This window comes from Vipera ursinii (genome assembly GCF_947247035.1).
Source record: "Vipera ursinii genome assembly, chromosome: 5".
NCBI lineage: Eukaryota > Metazoa > Chordata > Lepidosauria > Squamata > Viperidae > Vipera > Vipera ursinii.
In genome coordinates this window covers 88455719-88481263 of record NC_139518.1, presented here as the reverse complement: position 1 = coordinate 88481263, position 25545 = coordinate 88455719, and the positions used below count along the sequence as shown (strand labels likewise).

General features: G+C 40.7%; 1 protein-coding gene across 6 annotated transcripts; it reads left to right on the top strand.

Annotated features, from left to right (window-relative positions):
- Positions 1-342: 342 nt before the first annotated feature.
- FBXL15 (F-box and leucine rich repeat protein 15) lies at positions 343-25545 on the top strand. 6 transcript variants are annotated; one of them, XR_014492755.1, is made up of 6 exons: positions 343-392; positions 954-1113; positions 10283-10785; positions 23116-23309; positions 23404-23887; positions 24779-25545. XR_014492755.1 is itself a non-coding variant. In XM_083364649.1 (5 exons), the coding sequence occupies exons 1-4, from the start codon at positions 367-369 to the stop codon at positions 23294-23296; spliced, it is 870 nt and encodes a 289-aa protein (XP_083220775.1). In that variant the 5' UTR covers positions 343-366; the 3' UTR covers positions 23297-23309; positions 24779-25545. The 6 variants fall into 6 exon arrangements, 4 of the variants coding, with proteins under 4 accessions (XP_083220775.1, XP_083220774.1, XP_083220773.1 ...); XR_014492756.1 differs by having other exon boundaries at positions 24774-25545; XM_083364649.1 differs by lacking the exon at positions 23404-23887.

The window sequence follows — 25545 nt, the reverse complement described above, 5'->3', positions numbered from 1 at the left end:
TTTATTCGGATTTTGGCTTCATTCCACGGTCTTTGATCCAATACTGACCGATCTTTTCAGCGACTCAAAGCCCGTCCTTCTCTCAAGGCCACAACACTAGCCGCTGTCCGCATTTGTAATCGTTTTCTTGATTCCCAGCCGGGCGTCGTATTTCGAAGCTCAATCTGAGTTCTGAGTTACGGGCAATTCCGCATGTTGTTTTCCTTAATCCCAACTGGTTTCACACTTTGCTATGAGTGTCTTATCTTTCTTTCACAGGTCCCACACGTATCTCTACGATCTTCTGCTCGTTCCCGTTTCCGCCCTCTGCCAACGTAATTTCCGCGGAAGGTGCGGTGTCGGTGGTTGTGGCGGCGGTGGCGGAAGATGGCTGCTCTTTCGGCATCGCCTAGGTTCGCGAATGAATAATCGGGAGGGCTGGGCTGGACAGCTGGAGGTTGGGTGAGGGCGGTGGCGATGTCGTTTTGTCGGGCCCCGCCGCTTGTTTGGCGCTAAACGGGACTGGGCTCTGCGCCAACGGCGGCTTCCAGGTTCTTTCTGTGGCTTGTTCCGCCGTTGGTCCCTGAATACGGGCTCGATTGGAATCCCTGCCGCTTTGGGTGGAGGCGCAGAGTGTGGTTTTGCTTGGTTTGGCCGCTCCGCGGACGAAGCCGCGTTTGGGGAGGGGTGCCGCTTGCTTGCCTCTCCTGCGCCACCGGAGAAAAGATTGATTTGAGGCTGGGCTTGAGGGCATTTACCTTTTGTCCTGCAGAGGATTCCTTGGATTTAATGCCTGTGAAAAAGGGAAAGACTGAGCGTAACAGTATCTCCGAGAGCGGACTGCACGCTTTTATTGCTTAATTTTCGGTGCTTAAAAGATCGAAAGACTTTACTGATATTTTGAAAAGAGGGTAACCTCCACTCTATCTTTGGTATAAACAACTTTCTTGCTTGCTTTTGCTTTTTTATTCCAGAAAACATTTCTTGGATTTGCCTTGGGAAGACATCTTATTACCTCGTATTCTTTCACATCTTCCTCTGAGACAGCTCTTGAGCCTGCAAAGAGTCAGCAAGTGTTTCCAGAATCTAATCCAGCTTTACCTTACCAACATGCGCTGTTTTGATTCTAGTCAGGTATTAGAAATATAATAAGTCTTCTCATTCAGATCTCTATAGAGTGCATAAGGTTAGAGGTCAAATTATAATGAACTCTCAAATTTCAGATAGGTGGTTTTCAGATTAATGTCAGAAATAACAACAAAATGAGATATAATTTACTTGCTGAATTAACATCTTTGGTTGCTGAGCCTTTTAAAATTTAGTGGTGATTTTATTAGAAAAATAAAAGCACAGATGCAAATTGAGTGACTTTGATAAGAAAAATAAATCAGATGGTCTTTGTTTCTGTTGATTTTTTTAGTTAAAACAGCTTGAAAATAAAATAATAAATATTTTATTTATTTATTTATTTATTTTAATTCCATTTATATCCCACCCTTCTCCGAAGACTCAGGGCGGCTTACAAGCTTAGCAGTAGCCTTCATTCTATGTATATGCCTGCTTATTAGGGCTTTCACACACACCCCAAGCGGCATTATTACAAAGTCAGCTTATTGCCCCCAACAATCTGGGTCCTCATTTTACCTACCTCGGAAGGATGGAAGGCTGAGTCAACCTTGAGCCTGGTGGGATGCGAACCTGCACTAATTGCAGGCAGCTGGTGTTATTTAAGGAGGCATTAGCCCACTGCTCCACCAAGGCTCTTAATAATATTAAGATTATATTATTATATATATTATATAATATCTTAACCTGAATAGAGATTAGACATCTCTTATTTCCTCAAGTTATTTTTAACATTTATATATGTGTGTGTGTATATGTATATGTATGTATATATATACAGTATGTATGTATGTGTATGTGTGTGTGTGTATAAATGTACATGTATGCATACATCTATACACACATGGATACATACATACACATTTTTATATATTTATTGCAGGTAGTCCTCAATTTACGACTCCAATGAGCCCCAAATTTCTGTTGCTAAGCGAGACAGTTAAGTGAATTTTGCCCCATTTTATGACTTTTCTTGCCATAGATAAGTGAATCAGTGCAGTTGTTAAGTTAGTAACACTGTTGTCAAGTTAATCTGGCTTCCCCATTGACTTTGAAGTTTTGCTACATGATCATGGGGATGCTGCAGTGGTCATGTGAAAAACTGTCATAAATCACTCTACAGTGCAATTTTACCTTTGAACTGTCAGCAATGAATTGTAAGTTGAAGACTACATATTTTTATATAAATATTTAATTTTATAGATACATGCATTAGTAAATTTACATAATTTTTATAATTTGCATATATTTTCTGCATAAATGTGATTAAGTTTTAAATAAAACAACTAACACCAATACAGAATAAAGAAAATATAAGAATTAGAGAAATAAAAATAGACAAGTGCAAAAAGGAAAGATAAAAAATAGAAGCTTCTGATTTCTTGCAGCAGTTATAGTATGTTTACAAAATTATCTAGGTTTACAAAAATGCTCACTTTTTTCTATTATCCCATATTTTATAATCATCAAAATCCCAAGTCATAAATATATTTTTCCATTTCATGATCTTTTTTCTGATAAAGGAAGTTAATTTTAGCCATCTCTGCAAGTTTCATCATCCTTACCAATCCTTCCTCCATGTGGTTAACATTAAATCTTTCCACTTTTGATCTCATTATAAATGCCATATGTAAAGATAAAGCTTCATGACATTATTTATTAGATTATAATCCCACCTTTAACTTAAACATTCATAATACTCCTTCCTCTACTATTTTCCGCACAGCAACATCCTTGTGAAGTAAGTTGGGCTGATAGAGAATGACTGGTCCAAAGTTACCTAGCCAGTTTTTCATGTCTAACCCTAAACCTAACCCTAAGGCAGGACTAGAACTCATTGTCTCCTGGTTTCTAGGCCAGCACCTTTACCACATTTATCATACATTCTTAGTGAAGATGTTTTTGCAGCACATATATTTGCTGCATGGAGTGCCTAAGCACATCATCTCAGATTGGGGGGTCCTGTACACTGCTAGATTCTGGAAGGAGTTTGTAAAGATGATTGGATCCTCTCAGGGGCTCTCTTCTGCTTTCCATCCGAGTATGAATGAATCTACGGAACTTGCCATGGGGTCAACTTTGTAATCAGTGTCAGAGAACCCTTGCTCTTCATCCAGTGAGGTTGGAGTTCCCCCCATTTGGGTGAGGTGTCAAACTTCATGACCTTGGTGCTTTTCAGCGCTGACTCCTTTGCACGAGGCTGTGGCTTGGTGGCTTTCCTACCTGTTGCCTGTTCTCCCTCCTTTGCTGGGTTCTTGTTCTGCACTCAGCTGTTTGGTGGTCCTCCTTCCCACATTTGAAACAGGCAGTGGAACGTACTGGCTGAGCTTAGAGTTCTGGCTGCCTCTCTTCCTCTCTGGGGATTATTTCTCCCAAGCCCTGCTGGATCGGTACTTATTATGAGCTTGGTCGATTTCATCTTCCTGTACGACATACACGACTTGTGGAGCCATGGGGAGGCCCCTCATGATACAGGCATTGTACAGGTGTTATTGAGGCCATCCTTGAAGCAGCTCAGAAGGATGTTCTCTGGCCAATTGAGTCAGCATACCAGGTCCCGAAACTGCTTGGTGTCCTCGGTGGCACCCCTGCCTCACCGTTTAATGTGATCTTGGGCTTTGTGGTCTGCCAATGGGTCTTCGAAACACCATCTTAGAGCTGTTATGAAGTGGTTGAATTTTCATAGCGAGAAAGAAAGCCTGACCCTCATGGGTGGAAATAGGTATGGTAAATGAGGAGGTGGTAGTGGAAGGAAGGGGGTGGGGTTAGGATTGGATGCTGGGAAGGCCAGGAGAGAACTGAATCGCTGAGGCTTTGAGGCAGAATTGGAAAGAAGTGCTGGGAGTTTGGGTTGTGCTGAAGGAAAAGGGGAGCGATCCCTAAATTAGACCCTTTCTAGTCAAGGGACAGTATAAAAGCTGAAACCACATTCACTGCTCACTTAGACTAAATGGCTTTGGTGCAATAACAGTATCTTTTACCTTGTTTGTACCATGCAAAACTCTGGAGTTCCTGTGTTCAGCCCTGCCTTCCAACCTGGTCATCCAGCGGGCCTGCTGGCTGTCACTTGACCTGCGATGGCCCCTCCCCTTCCCCTCTGCGCCTCTGCCTGCAAAATAAGACACACCTGAAAATAAGCCCTAATGGGTCTTTTGGACCAAAAATAAATATAAGACCCGGGCTTATTTTCAGGAAAACACGGGTAACAGACAGTAGAGAGAAAGCAGAGCTGCATATTGCTAAGCACATTTGATTTGTGCTTAGATTGTAAGCCGCCCTGAGTCTTCAGAGAAGGGCGGGATATAAATGGGATTAAAATAATAAATAAATAAATAAATAAATAATTCATTCTTTGCATCAGTCTTCACACAAAAAGAAACTATAGCTCAACCTAACAAAAACATAACTAAAAGACAGACTAGAAATAAAAATTAAAATAAGCAAGAAAATGGTAAGAAAATACCTGTCTGACCTTGATGAATATAAATCACTTGGACCTGATGAATTACATCTCAGAGTTCTGAAGGAGCTGGCCATTGTATCATATCTTTAAAAATTCTTGGAACACTGGCAGAAGATTGGAAAAAGCTGATGTTCCCATCTTCCAAAAAACAAAAAACAAAAACAAAAACCAGACCCAGGAAAGTACAGACCAATCAGCCTAACATCAATGCCTGGGAAGATACTGGAATAAATAATCAAAAAATAGATCTGTGAACATCTAGAAACAAATAAAGTTATAACTACAAATAAAGTTATAACTACAAGTTAGTATGGGTTTGTTAAAAACAGATCATGCCAAACCAATCTTACTTCATTCTTTGACAAAGTGACTAAATTAGTAGACCAGCAAAATGCTGTGGCCACAGTATACTTAGACTTCAATAAGGCACTTGACAAAGTAGACCACAACCTGCTGCTTACTAAGCTAGAAAAAGGTGGGATAGACAGCATCACCACCATAAGAATTTGTAAGTGGCTGACAAACCATACTCAACAAGTAGTCCTTAATGGTACTATATCCACATGGAGGGAAGTAAGCAGTGGGGTACCACAAAGTTCTATCTTAGGCCCAGTATTCTTCAATATCTTCATCAATGACTTAGATCAGGGCTTTTCAACTTTTTCACAGATTGTACCACTTTTAGGACATGACAATATTTGAGTACCACCAGTGCTTAGCAAGGTGTTAAAAACTTTTACTGATTAGATTCATTTGTTTTTATAGAAATGGCTAGTTTATAATATGGAAAAGTAAAATGTTGTGGTTCAATGTTAATGCTTCCTTCTACTGCAACAGAGGAAGTATGTTCTTTTTCCTTTCTCCCCCTCACTTTCCACCCTTTTTCCTCCCCACTGTGTCCTACTATTTGCTTTTGTATTCTATAATCTAATAAAATATTACAAACTGTAGAAAAAAATAAAAAGTACCAGTTTTAATTTCTTCGGTGGCTGTTCCTTTGCTGAATCCTCCCCTTTGCACTGACAAATGTATGATGAATTTATTTTATTTATTTATTTATTTATTTGTTTTTATATACCGCCCTTCTCCCAAGGGACTCGGGGCGGTGTACAGAGTAAGGTAGGTATACAGATTGAACAATAGTGAAAAACAATAGTAAAAACAACTGAGACCCCAAGAGCTATCAGGCCAGGCCAGACTGCTGGAACAGGTAAGTTTTTAAATCGTGCCAGAAGGTGCGGAGGTCGGGGGCCATCCGGATTTCGGTAGGCAAGCAGTTCCAGAGGGCTGGCGCACCCACTGAGAATGCCCTCCCCCTGGGGGCCACCAGCCGACATTCCTTGAGCGGTGGCACCCTGAGGAGGCCCTCTCTGTGGGAGCGCACAGGACGGAGGGGTGTTGACGTTGGCAGAAGGTGCTCCCGTAGGTAGTCCGGACCCATGCCATGTAGGGCTTTGTATGTCATTGTTAGCACCTTGAACTTCACTCGGAAGGCAACCGGAAGCCAGTGCAGCTCACGGAGGAGAGGTGTGATATGGGAGTATCGGGAGGCCCCCAAAAGTGTCCGTGCAGCTGCACTTTGCACCAGTTGAAGCTTACGAGTGGCTCTCAAGGGCAGCCCCATGTAGAGAGCGTTACAGTAGTCTAGGCGAGAGGTCACAAGTGCATGGGTGACTGTACGTAAGGCATCCAGGTCCAGATAAGGTCGTAGTTGGCGCACCAGTCGAACCCGGGAGAAGGCCCCCTTGGTCACAGCTCCTATGTGATCTTCCAGGGATAGCTGTGAGTCTAGGAGGACACCCAGGTTGCGGGCCCTATCAACAGGGGGTAATAACTCATCCCCGATGTTAAGGGATGGAATGATCTGAGTATCCTGGCTTGCTGGTATGTTCAGCCATTCAGTCTTGTCCGGGTTGAGTTGAAGCCTGTTCCTCCCCATCCATTCCCGGACCGCTTTCAGGCAGCGGGACATCACGTCGAGGGCATCACTGATGCTGTTTGGGGTTGAGATGAAAAGCTGGGTGTCATCAGCATACTGATGGTACCCTACTCCAAAACCACGAATGATCTGACCCAGCGGTTTCATGTAGATGTTGAACAGGAGAGGCGAGAGGACCGACCCCTGAGGGACTCCGCAAACGAGAGGCCTCGGAGTCAACCTCTGTCCCCCTGCCAGCACCGACTGCGAGCGACCCAGGAGAAAGGAGGAGAACCACCGCAGAACCGTGCCTCCCACTCCCAGTCCCCTGAGGCGCCGCAGCAAGATACCATGGTCGATGGTATCGAAAGCTGCCGAGAGGTCTAATAAGACTAGGACAGAGGAATGGCCCCTGTCCCGGGCTCTCCAGAGATCATTCATCAGAGCGACCAATGCCGTCTCCGTGCTGTAGCCCGGCCTGAAGCCCGATTGGCACGGGTCTAAATAAACCGCTTCATCCAGGACCTGAGGATGTTGATGCGCCACCACACTCTCAACAACCTTCGCAAGGAAGCGAAGGTTGGAGACTGGACGAAAGTTACTCAATGAGGTTGGGTCCAAGGTGGGCTTCTTGAGGAGAGGTCTCACCACCGCCTCCTTCAAGGCGGTGGGGAAGTGACCCTCACTCAGAGAAGCAGAGATGACCGCCTGAAACCAGCCTCGTGTCCCCTCTCGAGCTGCATAAGCCAGCCAGGAGGGGCACGGGTCCAGTAAGCATGTGGAGGAGCTCAACCTCCTCATAATCCTGTCCACTTCCTTCGGAGTCACAGGATCAAATTCCTCCCAGATGACGTCGACAAGACTGTCCATGTCCTGCTCCTCCAACTCTGCCCAGTTGGAGTCCAGGCTGGTTCAAATCCGAGCGATTTTGTCCAACAGATATTGACCGAATTCCTCGGCTCGACCCTGTAAGGGTTCCTCCCTCACCTCTTGGTTCAGTAGGGAACGAGTCACTCTGAACAAGGCAGCCGGGCGATTATCTGCGGACGCGATGAGGGTGGAAAAGTAATTGGATTTTGCCACCCTTATCGCTGCGATATTTATTAATATGCACCACTACCAGCTAGTTCAGGGGTCTTCAAGCTTGGCACTTTTAAGACCTGTGGACTTCAACTCCCAGAATTCCTCAGTCCTCATGGCTGGTTGAGGAATTCTGGGAGTTGAAGTCCACAGGTCTTAAAGTTGCTAGGTGTGTAAACCCCTGAGCTAGCTGGTTGGCCCTTCTTAGTTCTCCTTCCACAGTGTAATAAGAATGCACCTCCCCCCAATCCCTTCCCTGTACCCTTAAAAGACACAGGAATCAAGTGCAAAGCAAGAAAATAAAGAAACACAAACACTCGGGGGTTTTTTCTCTTTAAGCTGCCTCAGGTGTGTCACTGTCACAATGTTGCAACCCAGACAAAAAGCTCTGGCAATTGTGAAAAGCTTTAGCTTTAAATTAAGACAGTTTAACTTCAAAGAAAGCTTTCTAAAAGCCACAGACAGATTCAATTAAAGGGGGTAAAGGGATTAAACTTTTCCTGTTGTCTTTTTTCCCTTCCCCCACCCAAACCATGTTCTTTTATAGCTTTTCCTCTCTTTCCCCCACCCCACTTTTTCTTCAGTTCACCTCCAGCTCCGAGCACCAATCAGCTGGAGCCGTGCCAGCTCCTGGGGCTTCTGCCAAGCCCAGACAGTCAGGCAACTGCAGCTGCCTCTCCCTCAGGCTTGGCTTGCTTCAACTAATTTCCCTCCCCTGCTACACTTGGCTAGCAACCACATACCACCTGCCACATGGCAAAGTACCACAGGTGGTATGTGTACTACTGGTTGAAAAGCTCTGACTTAGATGCGGAAATAGAAGGGGAACTCATCAAATTTACAGATGACGCTAAGCTGGTAGGAATAACCAACACCCTAGAAGACAAGCTCAGGATCCAGAAAGATCTTGACAGACTTGAACAATGGGTCCTATCCAACAAAATGAAATTTAATGTGTTGAAAAGCAAGGTTTTACACCTGGGCAAGAAAAACCAAAGGTACAAGTACAGATTAGGTGAAACGTGGCATAAAACTAACTGGGAGAGGGACCTTGGCATCCTAGTGGATGGTTACTTAAACATAAGTAAACAGTGTGTGGCAGCAGCCCAAAAGCTAATACAATCCTTGGTTGTAGAGGCAGAGAATCAAAATCACATTAAGTATTAGTACCACTTTATAAAGCCTTAGTAAGGTCACAACTGGAATACTGCATCTAGTTGTGGTCACTGCATTTCAAAAAAGATGTTGAGACTTTGGAAAAGTACAAAGAGAAACTAAGATGATTAAAGGCCTGGAGAGCAAAATACCTGAAGGACGGTTGCAGGATTTGAGTTTGGATAGTCTAGAGAAAAGAAGGACTGGGGTGACATGATAGCAGTATTCCAGTATTTGAGACAGTGCTATAAAGAGGAGGAGGTCAGTTTATTTTCTAAAGCACCAGAGGGCAGGACAAGAAACAATGGATGGAAACTAATCAAGGAGAGAAGCAACCTGGAATTAAGGAGAAACTTCCTAACAGTGAGAACAATTAATCAGTAGAACAGTTTATCTTCAGACATTGTGGGTGCTTCATCACTAGTGGTTTTTAAAAGATACTGGACAATCACTTGCCTGAAATGATATAGGATCTCCTGAGCATGGGGCTAGATTAGAAGACCTCCAAGGTCCCTTCCAGCTCTATTCTGATTCTGATTCTTGAGGAAGAAAATAATGAAACTTTGATAGGTTTGTTGTTACAGAAATGGCTAGTTTATAAAAGGTAAAGGTAAAGGTTCCCCCGCACATGCGTGCTAGTCGTTTCCAACTCTAGGGGCCGGTGCTCATCTCCGTTTCAAAGCCGAAGAGCCAGCGCTTGTCCGAGGACATGTCCGTGGTCATGTGGCCGGCATGACTAGACACCAAAGGCGCACGGAACACTGTTACCTTCCCACCGTAGTGGTCCCTATTTTTCTACTTGCATTTTTACGTGCTTTCGAACTGCTAGGTTGGCAGAAGCTGGGACGAGTAACAGGCGCTCACTCTGCTACACGGCTAGTTTATACTATTATGTAAAAATAAAAATTTGAGGTTTGATGTTATCTCATTCTACTGTACCGAAGGAAGTTGGATGTAAACGTCTTTTCTTTTTTTTACCCCCTTTTTCTTCCCTTTTCCCACCCCTATCTTTTCTATATTCTTTTGTATTTTTGTATTTTATATTATAAATTAATAATAAAAATAACAATAGAAAGCAGAGTGGCAAACAAAAAATAATCCCATTATAATTGGAAGTGTTGAACTTTAAACTGAGTGGTCAGCCTTCCATTTTGAAATATAAGTTTATTTTCATGAAAGTTAATAGAAATTTCTCTTCCATGTGCTTTCATTTAACAATTTATTAAATGGCTGCATATCGTTTGTCTACTGTAGCTTCTTAGTCACTTTTAATGTCACACTGTCAAATAAAGTGGTTGCAAATGTTGGTTTTTGTTTCCATATTGTTTCTATCCCAAGTCTTTTAAGACTTAATTTATCATTGATAAAGTCAGGATAACAATTGTTTCATTTTTTGTTTTGTTCTATTTTTCTGAAATAGTCTTTATTTAACAATATCTTTGACATAGTTTTGTAATGCTGAGATGATTTTGATTTATTCCTTTTTTCTTATATTGTTACACAAGGAATGCAAAAGACATATAGTATAGAATATAATGGTGTGTTTTCTTGCCTACAAATAGGTTGGATCTCATATCCCAAAAGCTGCATTCTGTATCCTATTAAGAGACAATAAAGTGCTGCAGCAACTAGCCTTGCAAAACTGTTCTGACTGGTTATCTGACAAGGAACTGCTTCCTGTAATTGGTCAAAACCATCAGTTGCAACAGATTGAACTAAATGGCTGCATACAGCTGAGCCGCCATGCTTTGGTGGCCATCTCTTTGGGCTGCCCCAATTTGCGTCAGCTTTCTCTGGCCCATTGTGAGTGGGTGGATGGACTTTCCTTGCGGAGCCTCGCTGATCACTGTAAAGAGCTTGAATCTCTAGATCTTACAGCCTGCCGGCAACTGAAAGATGAAGCCATTTGCTATCTTGCTCAGAGATGCAACAAATTAAAATCACTTTCGCTGGCTGTTAATGCAAATGTTGGTGATATGGCCATAGAAGAAATTGCCAAAGCCTGTTCTGATCTGGAGCATTTGGACCTCACAGGCTGCCTACGAGTTAAGAACAACTCTATTAGGTAATTTGTGCATATGTAGAGTAAAAATATTTTTCTTTTGTTTGCAGTACATTTATGTTTCAATTTTTCTTCAGGGGCCTCAGGATGGCAGACAAGATTTGTCCTCTCAACAGTCTAATGAGGTGGGTTAGGCCGGTAGATTGTTATGGTATCCTGGCTGAATGAAAATGGAGACTTGATCTTTTTAGTTTTAGGCTGACCTGTGATAGATGGCCACTATAAGGAAGCAGTCTGAATATTTTATAGTGACAGAACTTCTCCTGACTCTGTGGCCAGAATTTGGTTCTGGTGCCAATTTTTGGTATTACTGTGGTGTTCAGTTATTTTAAGAGTAATGTTAATGGTTTAAACTGTGGAACAGACTTAAATCACTTTTATATTTGTCAAATTATCTAACAAGTTAATGTTTTTAGAACAGACTAAAACCTATTTTATTTGTTTAACCATATAAAACTCGGGGAAGGTTTTTCTCCTTTTGACAGGAACATAGCATCTAGAAAATAAGTAGACCCTTTCCTGGTTTAGCAACCAAATTCCACTACAATGACTTAGAGAAAGACTGCGAAGATCATGGGTTCCTGCCTGCCATTCATTCAGATAAAAGTTATCTCATACAGCTATTCCAGTATTACTCTGGCATTCATTGTAAATTTGGTTGTAAATGGCCCATATTGGTCAGAAAATGATTTTTTTATTACTTTTTTTTTACAAATTTTATTGATTTTCTAATATTTACATTCACATATTTGAAAAGCAATGTGGTGACTGAGTAGTAGTAATTCAATTACATACAGATATCATTAGTACAGATTTCAGATTGCTACTATAAACATTTCTTCTTTTTCCCTTCATATATACTGTCTATTTGTAAATTAAAAGACAAGTTTTATCTTATCAATCACATAGAAAATAATTTTCTTACATATATCCATAGTTTTTAGTTTACACCAATTCTAGTTGTTTTAACATAAAATCTTTTAGACAATCAATGACCTAATAGATTTTTCAGTTTTAAATTCCACTAACATTTAGATTTAACGTTTGATATTTATCATTTCCAAGATTTTTAATATACTCCCAATTCATCTATCACCATTCCTCACAAAATCTAATATTCAAAATACACATCCTGTCTACTTAACCTCTCTCCCTCTATGTCACCAAATTAAGGATACAATATGATATCCTTCCTTTTTGCTAGTTTTCAGGGTTTTTTTTAAGTAGTAATCAAAATTTCTTTTTATTTCAGTATTTAATACTTCCCCTCTCTTCTTCTTTGTATCTGCTATCTCTTGCTTAAACCAATAATTTTTGTGTTTAACGTTCCATATAGACCTATTTATTACTTTCAACAATACGTTTTTAGCTTAACTACATTATTCACCTTCACATGACCTTTATGCACAAATCAATATTCAAATTAGCTATTAGTATTTATACTGCTAAATTTTAATGACCAAAATTTTTTCTTTATCTCAGTTCATAACAAAGTCTTGTGTTTAACATACACCTCTTTATCTATTTAAGTACATTCTGTTTTAGATTTCAATAAGATGGTCGAAACTCCATTCTTCTTGAGTCCTATTCTGGCTTTTTTCCTTTGCCAAATCATCTTCCATGTCCTTGTTTTTGGGTCATCGAACCAGTCTCCTTGTAATATCATGTATATTAACTGATATTGGCAAAACCATCTGGTCACTATTTTTTTGAGAGGACTTGTAGATCTAGTGGGTCGTCTCTTTATTCTTCCATATTGAGGTAGTTGTTCTGAATTGTTTATCTTCTCATCCAACTTTTCTTTTTCTAGATCCTCTATTTCCTTCTGAGTTGTATAGGAAACCTTTTCCTTTTTCCAAGTTGTCGATGTCTTTTCTGGATTTTCAAATGTCAATGTTTGTTGAATAGTAGATTCTTCTGACATAGTATTTGAATGTTTCTTTTTTCTATTGTATTTTGTATAGATGGTTCTTTAGTTGTAGTCAAAGTTTGGGCTTTCATATCTGGGCTGTCTTCTTGTTCCTTCCCATAGCCTCTTAGTATTTCATTGGTTGTGGTAAGAATTTGAATTAGTGTTTTGAACATAGAGAGAATTTGTTGATCTTCATCCATGAGGAAATTTTGTTCCTGGTCTTGCATATTGGTATTTTAGACTAAAGCCTTTACACTTAGAAAATCCAAAAGAGTGAAAAAGTTTTTTTTTCTAGGTAGGGAACACAGAGCCTTTCACAGCTGTCGTTTCAAAATTCTCAAGGTTATGTATATTATCTGTTTCCCTGGGCAGTCAGCCAGGCCCCTTTTAAAGTTTCCCCATTGAGTCTCAAACGTTATTTTAATCTTTTCAGTTTTTCTTTTTGTTATAAGGAAAAACCCAGATTTCCAACAGAAGTAGATAATGAAAAATAAAAAATAAAAAATCTTTCAGTCTGCATGCTTTGAGAAGTAAAGTTCCAATTGGGATTCAGTTACTTTTTCAATGATTAAAATGCCCCTGGGTATTTAGTTGCTGCTTTTTCTGGAGGGAGGGCTAAAATCCCCCTTCCCTCACCACAGGGGGGAGAATGCTTAGCAGCTTAAGGAAGTGAAGAAAATAATTAGGGTGTAAAAGAGGTAGATCTCACCCAGTCTCTTCCACGCTGCTTTAAGAGTTGTCTGGTGGAAAATGTGACTTCAGCTGTTCACAGCCTAGGGACGAGCCATAATGGCCGGTCCTTTTGTCTGCCAGTTTGGAGGGATTGCCATGTCTAACGGAAGAGTTGCGGCTCTCCTGTGATCCAGCGAGTGCCCCTCCTTGCTGGTCGCCTCTTTGGGGCGACTTTCAGCCCTTTTCAGCCCCCCCCCAGTGATGCGAAACTGGATGGGGGAGAGAGAGAGCGAGCAAGTCTCCCAGCCGTCTTGCAAGAACCAGTTTGATAGAGTGTTAAGGCTAGAAGTGGCAGACCTTGAGTTCTAATTTCTCCTTAGGCCTCAAACCAGTTTAGATAATCTTGGAAAAGTCGCTCACTCTCAACCATAAGAAGCAGGCAAGGGCAAACCATTTTTGACATCTTGCAAAAAAACCCCTATAGGGACTTGTGTAAGCAGGTGCCAGGAGTCTGCACTGACTTAAAGAGACAAAAATAAAATAAAATAAGCCAACTGCAGAAGAATTAATCAGTTTAGAGGTATACAAAGATCCACTTTATAAATCGAAGAAATAATGCATCTCTTTCCCTGAAACTTATTCTTGCTTAGGAAATCTATAAGGGTAGTAAGGTATTATTATCTTCCATGCACATCACATAAGCTTGCAGATATAAAGAAAGGAAAGGAATTTTATTATTAAAATGAATATTGAAATCCAGAATCAACAACAACAACAACAATAATAATAATAATAATAATAATAATAATAATAATAATAATAATAATAATGTGTATTTAGTCCAGTAAATGTGTAGTAATATACATGCTGTATGTATATGTATGTATACCCACACACACACACACACACACACACATTCAAGAATTTCATATATATATTTGGTGTTTAATGTTTGATTCAGTTCCAGTAGCAGCCTTGTCATTTGCTAAGTGGAATATAGCAGAGTTTCTCCTACAACTATTCTTCTACATTAGAGGTTTGCACTCATTTAACCGAACTTAAGGAATTTGCCTTATTTCTATACCAAACTTGTACCTAAAGGATATTTGCATCCTGGAGAAAATAGTCTTAATTTATGAAGATGAAAATCAGATCAGTGATAAGTAATTAGCAAAAGTCTACTTTGTAATAAGAATACTGATTAAAATCAAGGTTTCTATCAAATAAAAAATCTTATGACATGACAAATAAGATCTATTTTTAAAATATTACATTAAGAATAGTCCAAACTTTAGATCTGATGGGTATGCAGAATTAATATCCATAACATATAAATTCTGTGTCAGACTTGTTTTCCAAGTTTTCCAAGGGGTCGGTCCTCTCTACCCTCCTGTTCAACATCTACATGAAACCGCTGGGCGAGCTCATTCGTGGTTTCGGGGTGGGGTATCACCAGTACGCTGATGATACCCAACTTTTTCTTTCCACCCCGAACCAACCCAGTGATGCACTCAACGTGATGTCCCGTTGCCTGGAGGTGGTCCGGGTTTGGATGGGGAGAAACAGGCTTCGTCTCAATCCTGCCAAGACTGAGTGGCTGTACATACCGGCATCTTGGGTTAGCCAGGTTGTTCCATCATTAATGATGGGGGGTGAGGTGTTACCCCCCGTCGATAGGGCTCGCAATTTGGGCGTCCTCTTGGATTCACGGCTCAATTTTTTATTAAAGAGTTTTACAAAAAAACAAGATTTTACAATATATCCCCAAATCCCCCCCACCCCAAACCCGCCCACTTCCCCCCCTACTTCCCAGAGTTAAATACAGGATTATAGTTATAATAATCATATTCTAAATAAAAATTATGCATAATATAAGTAAAGGTAAAGGTTCCCCCACATGCGTGCTAGTCGTTTCCAACTCTAGGGGCCGGTGCTCATCTCCATTTCGAAGCCTAAGAGCCAGCGCTTGTCCGAAGACGTCTCCATGGTCATGTGGCCGGCATGACTAGACGCCAAAGGCGCACGGAACGCTGTTACCTTCCCACCGTAGTGGTCCCTATTTTTCTACTTGCATTTTTACGTGCTTTCGAACTGCTAGGTTGGCAGAAGCTGGGACGAGTAACAGGCGCTCACTCTGTTACGCGGCACTCGGGATTTGACCTGCCAAACTGCTGACCTTCTGATCGACAAGCTCAGCGTCCTAACCCACTGAGCCACCGTGTCCCTACATGCATAATATACAATTAACCAAATTCATAATGTGCTTTAACTCCCCTTTAACATAACTACCTACAAAGTACCAATAACAATATCCCACTAAAATCTACTCATAAGCTAAATGGAACTTTTTAGTCCCATATTTGTTCTGAATATAATCTATCCATCTCCTCCAAACTGAAATATATCTTTCCTGTGAATGATCTTTCAAGTAAGCAGAAATCTTAGACATTTCTGCAAGATTCAAAACTTTAAACACCCATTCTTCTATAGTAGGCAAACTATCCTTCTTCCAATATTGTCCCACCAGTAACCGTGCTGCTGTTATCATATTCAACATCAAATTAGTTTCTTTAACATCACAATCTACAACAATACCCAATAAAAACAATTGCGGAGAAAACTTTATCTTTCTCTTAAAAATCTTTTGAATGTTCCATCAACTTTTAATCCAAAAAGCTTTTATATTTCTACAAGTCCACCACATATGAAAATAGGTGGCTTCTAAACTACCACATCTCCAACATTTAGATTGTAAATTAGGATACATGTTAGACAACTTCTTGGGATCCAGATGCCATCTATAAAACATTTTATAAAAATTTTCTCCTTAAGTTTTGAACCTGAGTAAATTTAACATTTCTGACCCAAATTATCTCCCAAGTGTCCAACGAAATTGGTTCCTGAATATTTTGTGCCCACTTTATCATACATTCTTGAAATTCACGGCTCAATTTTGAAGACCATATAGGAGCCGTGACCAGGGGGGCTTTTGCCCAGGTTCGCCTGGTGCGCTAGTTGCAGCCCTATCTGGACCGAGATGCCCTACGCACAGTCACCCATGCGCTCATGACCTCCCAGTTAGACTACTGCAACGCTCTCTACATGGGGCTGCCCTTGAGGACCACTCGGAGGCTTGAACTGGTGCAGAATGCGGCCGCGCGAGTTGTTATGGGAGTTTCCCGATACTCCCGTGTAACACCTCTTCTCCGTGAGCTGCATTGGCTTCCAGTTGCCCTCCGGGTGAGATTCAAGGTGCTGGTAATGACCTATAAAGGCCTAAATGGCTTGGGTCCGGGATATCTAAGGGAACACCTTCTGGCGGCATCAACTTCCCATCGTCCTGTGCGCTCCCACAGGGAGGGCCTTCTCAGGGTACTGCCGGTTAAGGAATGCTGGCGGGTTATTCCCAGGGGAAGGGCGTTCTCTGTGGGCGCACCGGCCCTATGGAACCAACTTCCCACAGAACTCAGGACTGCCCCCGACCTTCGCTCATTTCGCCGGGACTTGAAAACCTGGTTCTTCGAGCTGTTTGGCCCAGACTGAGGGGTTTTAATTTAATTTAATTTAATTTGGGTTTTAGTTTAACTTCAGGGATTGTAATTTAATTAATAGTTTTAATTGATTTTAATTTTGTATACTATGTATTTTAATTTTCCCTGTAAACCGCCCTGAGTCCTAGGGGAATAGGGCGGTATATAAATTTAAATAATAATAATAATAATTATTATTTTTGACCCTGAGGCATATTCCCATAAAGTAGTCTGCCCTTTTAAAGAATGGATTATGTATGATTTCCAGTAAAAAAGCATAAAGTATCCTGGTAGCTATTGTATATAGTGCAACTCCATATACTTTGTAGGATAGGCAACACTTAGGCAGATAAAAAGCTGTCAGAAAAGGGAAACCAGACTTCAAATTTTCCGTCTGTAATAAATAATCTTTGAAAATTGTTCAGCTTTACCAGTGTAACATTGCTACTAAGTACAGTATAGACAAATGATTTGACCTCATTGCTCTCAGAGTGTAATATTCACAGTAAATGTATTATTTGTGTTCCTTTTATATTTTCTCTACTGCACATGAATTGTCCATTGAAGTTCTATACCCATTTAATCAGAGGAACTTAGATTTCTGAATTTTGTTTTAGTAACAGTTTATAAGCCCCCAATAGATGTTCTGAATTTTGTATTACACGTCTTGCAAATTCAGTCAAATATAAGAATTCCAATGTTTGAATTATGCTGCTTTTTTGAAGGTCCTGAAACCTATGAAGCAGTTCTGACCATTCCAAGAAAAGGTGATTGGTTGTGCATTTTTGGAAGGCTTGAAGGTTTTTATGATTTTTTAATGGGTTGGTAATGTGAAAATGGTAGCACTTTGCTTTGAGAGTTCCTGCACCCCACATTAGTGGGGTGGGGCCTAATTGTGCAACCCCAAATTGGCCATTTTGCTCCAAAAATTGCAGGGGATGTAAAAGGTTGCATCGTCATTCCAGGTATAATAGAAAATGCCAGGAATTACTGCATATGGACTCTGCACTATTTATTTCCAAATAGAATAGTTCTTGGTAGATGACTGTATTCTTGATGTTTTGTATGTTCTCTTTAATAGGACCTTGGCAGAATACTGCCCTAAGCTGCGTGCCTTGAAGGTGAAGCACTGTCATGATGTTGCGGAATCCAGCCTGAGCATATTGCGTAGTCGTGGAGTGGAGTTGGATGTTGAACCTCCATTTCAACGTGCCCTAGTTCTCTTACAGGATGTAGTGGGCTTTGCCCCATTTATTAATCTTCAGATCTAATGAAAAGAAAATATTGGAAATTGACTCTGGGTAATCCCACAATGTCTAAGATTTCACCTTTATTGTTGTGAACTGGGCCTGTTTTGAGCTATTAATTCCTCATGTGGAAGTCTGTATTGAAAAAACAAACAGTATGCATTCGCATGAAACTTATAATTTCTAGCTTCCATTATTGATGCTTCTCATTAATTGGTCTACTTGTCTATTCTTAAAGGTATTCTAGAGATTGATTTGAACTCACTCGCTACTGTAAAGTAGCTCCAAGCTATGGCATTGTTGAATCTGTTATCTGGCGACTTTTTCGTATGGAACTTGACAAATCAGTTTGGAAATACTGTGGGAAGATTTAAAAACTTCTTGGAGGCCAAGAGATGGGCAACACTATACTTTTCCTGTTGTTTTGAACTGAATGCTTGTGGAATACTACTGCATCTGTTTAGGGTGGATACTATTTTTTAGTTTTGTATTTCTTTTTAGAGTTAAAAGAAAGATAATTTTAAATCAAGCTTGAAGTCTTGGTGACCATGTGGACACAGCCATGCAGTGTTAGTACATACGTATTGAGGTGGATTGCCATTGTTTTTTGGGACATTTTGACTTTCCAGTCATATCTATAGTCTTAATATTCCCTGGCGATCCAAGTATTAATCAGACTCAATTCTGCATAGTAGAACTGTGCAAAACATTTCAAATCTAACTGTTCCTCATTTGAAACATGTTTCACCTATGAAGCACCTTGTCTTGAATGAAAAGTATCTAATCTGAGTAATTTAGAAGTGTTTCAAGCTCATGTGTGAAAGTTTGTTGTGTCAAAACTTCAGTTCAAAATGTTCTGTATATCTTTTCTTAGTTTCTGAGACTAAACATAGTCAGAATTATAAAATAGATGGATTATAATACTGATATCCACAAAATTGTTTCCTTTGAAAGACAAAGATGGTAATAATGCTTAGAGAAGAAATTACTGTAACTAATATTTAAATGACTGGAAAACCATTGGAAAGTTCCTGTATGAAAGAAAGTATATTTTATAGTAATTTACATAAATATGGTTAAATTATACATAAAGCCTTGTAGATCAGCAAGAGTACTGTCATGGAAGAATTAATACTTCCCTATCAGAGGGCGATGAACTGTGGTAAAAATAAAACCGAGGCATATTCTGAGTCCTTCGGGAATAGGGCGGTATAGAAATCTAATAAAATAAAATAAATAAATAAATACTGTATATAAAAATTGACTGTTAGCAATTTTAGGTCTTCTGTATGCAGAAGATAGGTTTTCAAAATTGTATATATAAATTAAGGGAATCCTAATATCTTAGATAAGTAAGAAGTTTAATGCCTTACTTCTTGGCCAGTAACTAATAAATCAAGTACTTCCTTGATAATACACAGGGTTGTCAAATAATTCAGTGTAGCTTGCTTTTCTTGTCTGGCTCAATATTGATCTATGTTACATTCCTCTTTTTATTTATAACATTCTCCTTTTGAACTAACCTGTTTCTCAGTAAAATATTACCAATTTTGTGGATTGTAGACATAAAGGGTTCATTATAATAAGTCTCAAAGTATGTATATAGTCCACTATGTTAAGCTGTCTGATTTATCTCTATACTATTTTGGGGAAATTCGCAAAGTCAGAATATCTTTTCTAGTAAGAGTCACTGAATCTGTCAATTAAAAGCAAATTTTATTTCTCTCACCTTAGCAAGAGGCATAAGGTCAGTAGCATAGAATAGTTGTGTAATCCAAGCACACATGAGGAGTGCTTCCAATTTTAATACTGTGCAGAAAATAGTATGTATTTTAATTCTCAAAAAATTGGGAACGAATAGAATACATATATGTCATTGCCTCAAACCTGCACTAAATAATTCAGTGTAGATAGGGGTCTTGTTTGTGTACTGTCTCTTAATGGGTATTATAAAAGCTCTACTATAAAAGTAGAACTATAAAAGTAGAACTGCACACTCGAGAAGGATATATTGTACAAGGATTTTTCATCAGGTGGTTGCAGCTTGTTAAATTGCATGTTATGTTGCTTAATGCAGGGCTTTTCAACCAGTGGAATGGGTACCACCTGTGGTACATTGGCACCTGGCAGGTGGTACGCGACCATCCTAGAAAAGTAGTGGGGGAGGGGAATGAGCTGAACCGGTGGCAGCACCACACAAGCCTGAGCGAGAGATGGCTGGAGCTGCAGGGTTGTCAGCGCTCAATGGATGTGCTAGGATCAGCGCTTCTTCTGGGCTGTCAGGGCTCAGTGGAAGTGCCAGGATCAGTGCCAGGCTCCAGCTGGAGCTCAATGCTGATCTTGGCGCTTCTGAGCCCAGAAGAAGTGCCGATCAGCTGGAATGTTGCAGCATCTCCAGGGTCTTGTGATTTACATTCAGATGCTTGTCAATTGATTCATATTCATGACGGTCACAGTGTCCCAGGGTCATGTGAAGTGACCAAAAACACCTGCAACCATCCAGCAGATGAGGGGGAATAAAAACCAAACACCTCCCCACCCCACCCCCACTGCCAATCCTCAACAGAAATGCTGACAACAATAAAAATCTTGGACAGGAGGAAGAGCGCCACCGGGCAGGCAGGCAGGTGTCTTGCTTGGCTGTGGCTTGGGGGGGGGCATTTTTTTCAGTTCCATTGTAACTTTGAACAGTCACTAAGCGAACTGTTGTAAGTTGAGGACTACCTGTACTTCATCACTTTTTTCCTTTTTTGGGGGCGGTCATCAAATTTTTGACACCTTGCTAGGTGACTGGTGGTACTTGGATGTCGCCATATCCTAAAAGTGGTACAATGGGTGAAAAGGTTGAAAAGCCTGGCTTACTGTTTCCTTCTTTGCAGTTATAATTCTCAGAGATTGGTGATCATGGATATAATTCATGAAAGTGAAATTTGACAAGTTGGAGTATGTTAGATCAGATTATTTTTCTGAGTTACTAACAAGACTTCTGTTTTTCCCATCAATGGTATTTGAAAGATGAAAGATGGAATTGAATCATGAAATTTAAGACATTAGAAAACAAACTTTTGTTTAAATCAAGTTTAAACATGGTACTGATTATCTTCTTGCTTAAGAGAATTCATTAAATAGAAAATATCCCTTGGAAATAAAAAAAATGTCTAGTGAAGTGTTGTTGGTAGAAATGAATGATCCCAGTAAAACGCAATGCTATTACAGATTCTCTGCTGGCAGAGCCACAGCTACAATTTATAATTTATGCCATTGTACTTGCCTAATAAATATGATTTAGTGTATTTTGTCTATGTTTGAAGGTTTTTTGCTATAGTTTTTATTATTATTAAATTTTTTGCCACCTATCTCGAGATAATAATAATAAATAATAATAAACCTTTATTGTCAAAGTACAACATGTGTACATTGAGATTAGCTGAGCCTCCCCCGGTGCTCTCTCCCCCCAACACACAGTGACAACAAACCCTCCATCCCACCACACTATGTGAACCAACTACACCACACACCGGCCTCCCAAGTCAATTCTGCATAAGATTATGTCCCATTTAAAAGCCTAACAGCCCACGGATAAAAGCTATTTTTCAGCCTGTTGGTACGGCTGGCTATATTCCTATATCTCCTACCGGATGGTAGGAGAGTAAAGAGATACCGTCCAGGGTGTGAGTCATCCCTGAGAATCTTCCTCACTCTTCCAAGGCAACGAGCCCTGGCGATGTCATCCAATGGTGTCAGGGAACAGCCCACAATGTCTTGTGCTGTGCTCACTACCCTCTGTAATACTTTCCTATCCGTGGCTGTCAGACCAGCATACCAAACCACAATACTATACGAGAGGACGCTCTCTACAGTAGACCGGTAAAAGAGGGTCATTAGCTGTTGTTCTACCCTGTTCTTCCACAAGACCCTAAGAAAGTGAAGCCTCTGTTGGGCCTTTCTAGCCACCTGAGTTCTGTTAACTTTCCAGGTCAGATCTTCACAGAGGTAGACTCCCAGAAATTTAAAGGAGGAAACTCTCTCTACACAGTTCTCTCCGATGTAAAGTGGGGCAGGTTCCTCCTTTTTTCTCCGGAAGTCTAACACCATCTCTTTCGTCTTGCTGATGTTTAGGTGCAAGTTGTTGTTACTACACCATATGGATAGTTTTGTACCTCCACCCTATATCCTGTCTCATCCCCACCTGTAATAAGACCCACCACAGTTGTATCATCTGCGAACTTGATTATCGCAGTGGATGGGTCAGATGATACACAATCATAAGTGTATAAAGAGTACAGGTAGGGGCTAAGCACACAGCCCCTTGGCGTGTGCTACTCTCAGCAGCTTGTAACAATAACAAATGAAGAAATTAAAAAGTAAGTTTAAACAAAGCTAAAATAAAATAATAGAACCATAAAATAAACCAAGAAAAAGTAAGCAGAGAAAATATATCAATATGACTAGTTAAAAATACATGGGCAAGTGGGGAGCAGTCTCGGGTGTATGGTGGGAGAAGTGGAATCTGCTATCAATTTAAATAGCCACCTCCAGAATAGTAGAACTTTCCCATTGAATCCCCAGGCCAACTTGCAGAGCCAGTTCTTGCTCTTAAAGATAGGATGTTGGGGGCAGATCTTACCCTGGAAGGCAAGATGTTCCAAAAGGTGGAAGGATCTTGACAGAGTTTTTTGACCAATGGGATCCACAATAGGGCCTCTGCCAGTCCAAGTAGGATGGGCTAATCTTAGTGGGATGAGATGGTTCATGTAGCCTGGGCCGGCTGAGAAGTTGCATTAGCTATTATCTGGGGGAGGAGCCAAGATGGTGAACAGGCAGCAAAGGCTGTAAAGAGCTCCAAAAGTAAAAGCTTTCTTTTGTTTTTATTTTAACTTTTTAACCCCTTTTAGCACTGCATTTTTAACCCACCTGTTTTTAACCTATTTTTAAATCTGTTTTAACCTTTGTTTGACTTTTTTATAAAAAGACTTTTTACAAAGGATATATACTGGAGAGACTACCATTGTTTTACCTGCATTTTAACAACTCTACAAGCCAGGATTACCAAGAATGGGGAAAAGGAGAAAGAGACAGCATGCTCACTTGGCAGCACAGAGTTATTCCAAGCCACTGAAGCAGCAGAAAATGGAAGATTTTGTTGCAAATAGACAGCCTGCTCCAGTAAGTAACTCATCTGTATGTGACTCATTGGAATGGGATTTACAAACTGAACTTGAAAGTAAACAGCATATAGAATTTTCTGTTTCTTTCACAGAAAATAGCTCCCCTCCCTGGAATTCAGCACCCGCTTTTCCTGCACTGGATGGGATAGTAATAAACTTAGTAAGGGAGAATGAAACAGATCTCCTTTCCAGACAATGTTAGCTCACAGCTCAAACCGTAAATTCAATCTACAAACTTTTATCAATTGTCACAAATAAGGTTGATTGCTTGAAAGATTCTTTTGCAAAGTCAAACAAACATTGCAGAAGGACCCAGGAGAACACATAATGATAGACATGGGATGGCTAATGCAGAAATGGAAACTAGAATAGGCTCCTCTCTCCCTTCTATAAATGAGAGAGGAAAGGATATCCACAAAGAAAACAACGCTCAATCAGATAGTTCTAGAGGTGACCATTATAACCTCAGTTTACAGACCAACCAGGTTACCTTGCAAATCTATGACAACAGAAGAAATAGAGGACGTTGGAGTGATAGAAAAGCTGTTAGGCAGTCTCTAAGCCAGCTGCTCCACTGTAAGTATACACAGATTGATTTATTACATACAAAGTGGCTGCCCGCAAGAAGGCAATCTATGCAGATTTTGCTGTCCTTCAAGGAGTCCATAATTCCCTCAATGCTTCTTAGAATGAAGCACTTCCTGGGTACTTTTTCAACATTTCCAATACATGTTTTCCACTCAGGCAACCTGTGCTCACTCCTGGTTCAGTCTCTCCATGAGGGAACTATTGCTTTAAATCCAAGCAGCAACAGACCTCATACTGATAAGTTTGAAACACGGGCAGCTGAATCAACCTTGAGAAAACAAAGAAGTGATCCACAAACAGAGTTACCCACAATCACTGATTCTGCTGAGGGCATGCCAGAAGAAATGTTGATAGACTTTAACAATATATTGCCAGAACCTGAGCAAGCTAATTATACACAGAGACTGGATGATTTAAAATAAGATTCACAATAACTACTCAATCTAATGCATCAAATAACAATTATCATAAATATCCTCCAACAAGTGCCCCTATGGAGAACTTGAACTGACTATATGAAGGCCAGTTCAAGAAAAACACTTTAAACATCATGTCATGGAATGTAGCCGGGTGGTATTGTTTCAGAGACATAATCACTCTGATCCTCTGAAAGGTAAGGATATTATATTGGTGCAAGAAACTTGGACTACTGATGATCTCCTGCTTAATGGCTTTTATTCATATAAGCTGGAAGCAAGGCCAGGCAGAGGCCCAGGGAGACTGAAAGGAGGGCTGGGTATATTTATTTCTTACCAACTTGAGAGCAGAAGTCCACACTTATTACCTCTTTAAATCATTCAGCTATGGCCCTTCTCCTCAAGTAGGACTCGGTCCTGCTTTTGATAATTAATGTTTATCTCCCTCCTTCACTAAGAAAAGCTGAAACCATTGCTGTATGGCTGGAGTTGGACCACTACGTTTATAAACTCATGGAACACCCAAATGCCAGGGTCCTACTAGGAGGAGACTTTAATGCCAGATTGGGACCAGATGATTATACATTATTCATGAAACATCATCAATACCCACCATCGGAGGTCCTTATACAAACCACAAACCCCCTCATATGACTCTCTAAAGACATTAGAGCCCACTGTTGTGATTCAGGGTCAGCCTGTGGGTTCGGCAGTTGGGTCGGACGACTCAGAGGAGGAGGAGGAGGGGGGTGTTGAAGAGCTTGCTGAGGGGATTGGACAGCTTGATGAGAGCCCTCAGCCAGGCCCCTCTCATCTGGTCACGATGCAGACCCAGCTGTGTGAGCCTGACAGCGTGGATGAAGATGACCCACAGCTGGCCCTGTTCAAGGACGCCCAACGCAGGAGGCAGTCAATCAGGAGTAAACAGAGGAAGGCAATGGGGCTCCTCGGAAGGAGGCAGAGAGAAGCCACGCCCTGAACTGTATTTAAGGGGGAATGAGTGGGAGGGCTGGTTTGCTGAAGGCAACCGCTTTGAAAGCTCCTGTTTCTTGGTTTGTGTCTTGTTCTATTTGTTTTTGTAGCAATAAATTTGGCAGGCGTAATTCCAGCCTCTTGCCTTCTTGTAAAAGGGGTTGTCCCTGCCTTTTCTGCAGGGCCGGTAGCAGGCTGGTACAAAACACCCACTATGTTGGCCTCTGTCTTGCCAAGTTGGCAAATAAATTTAACTTC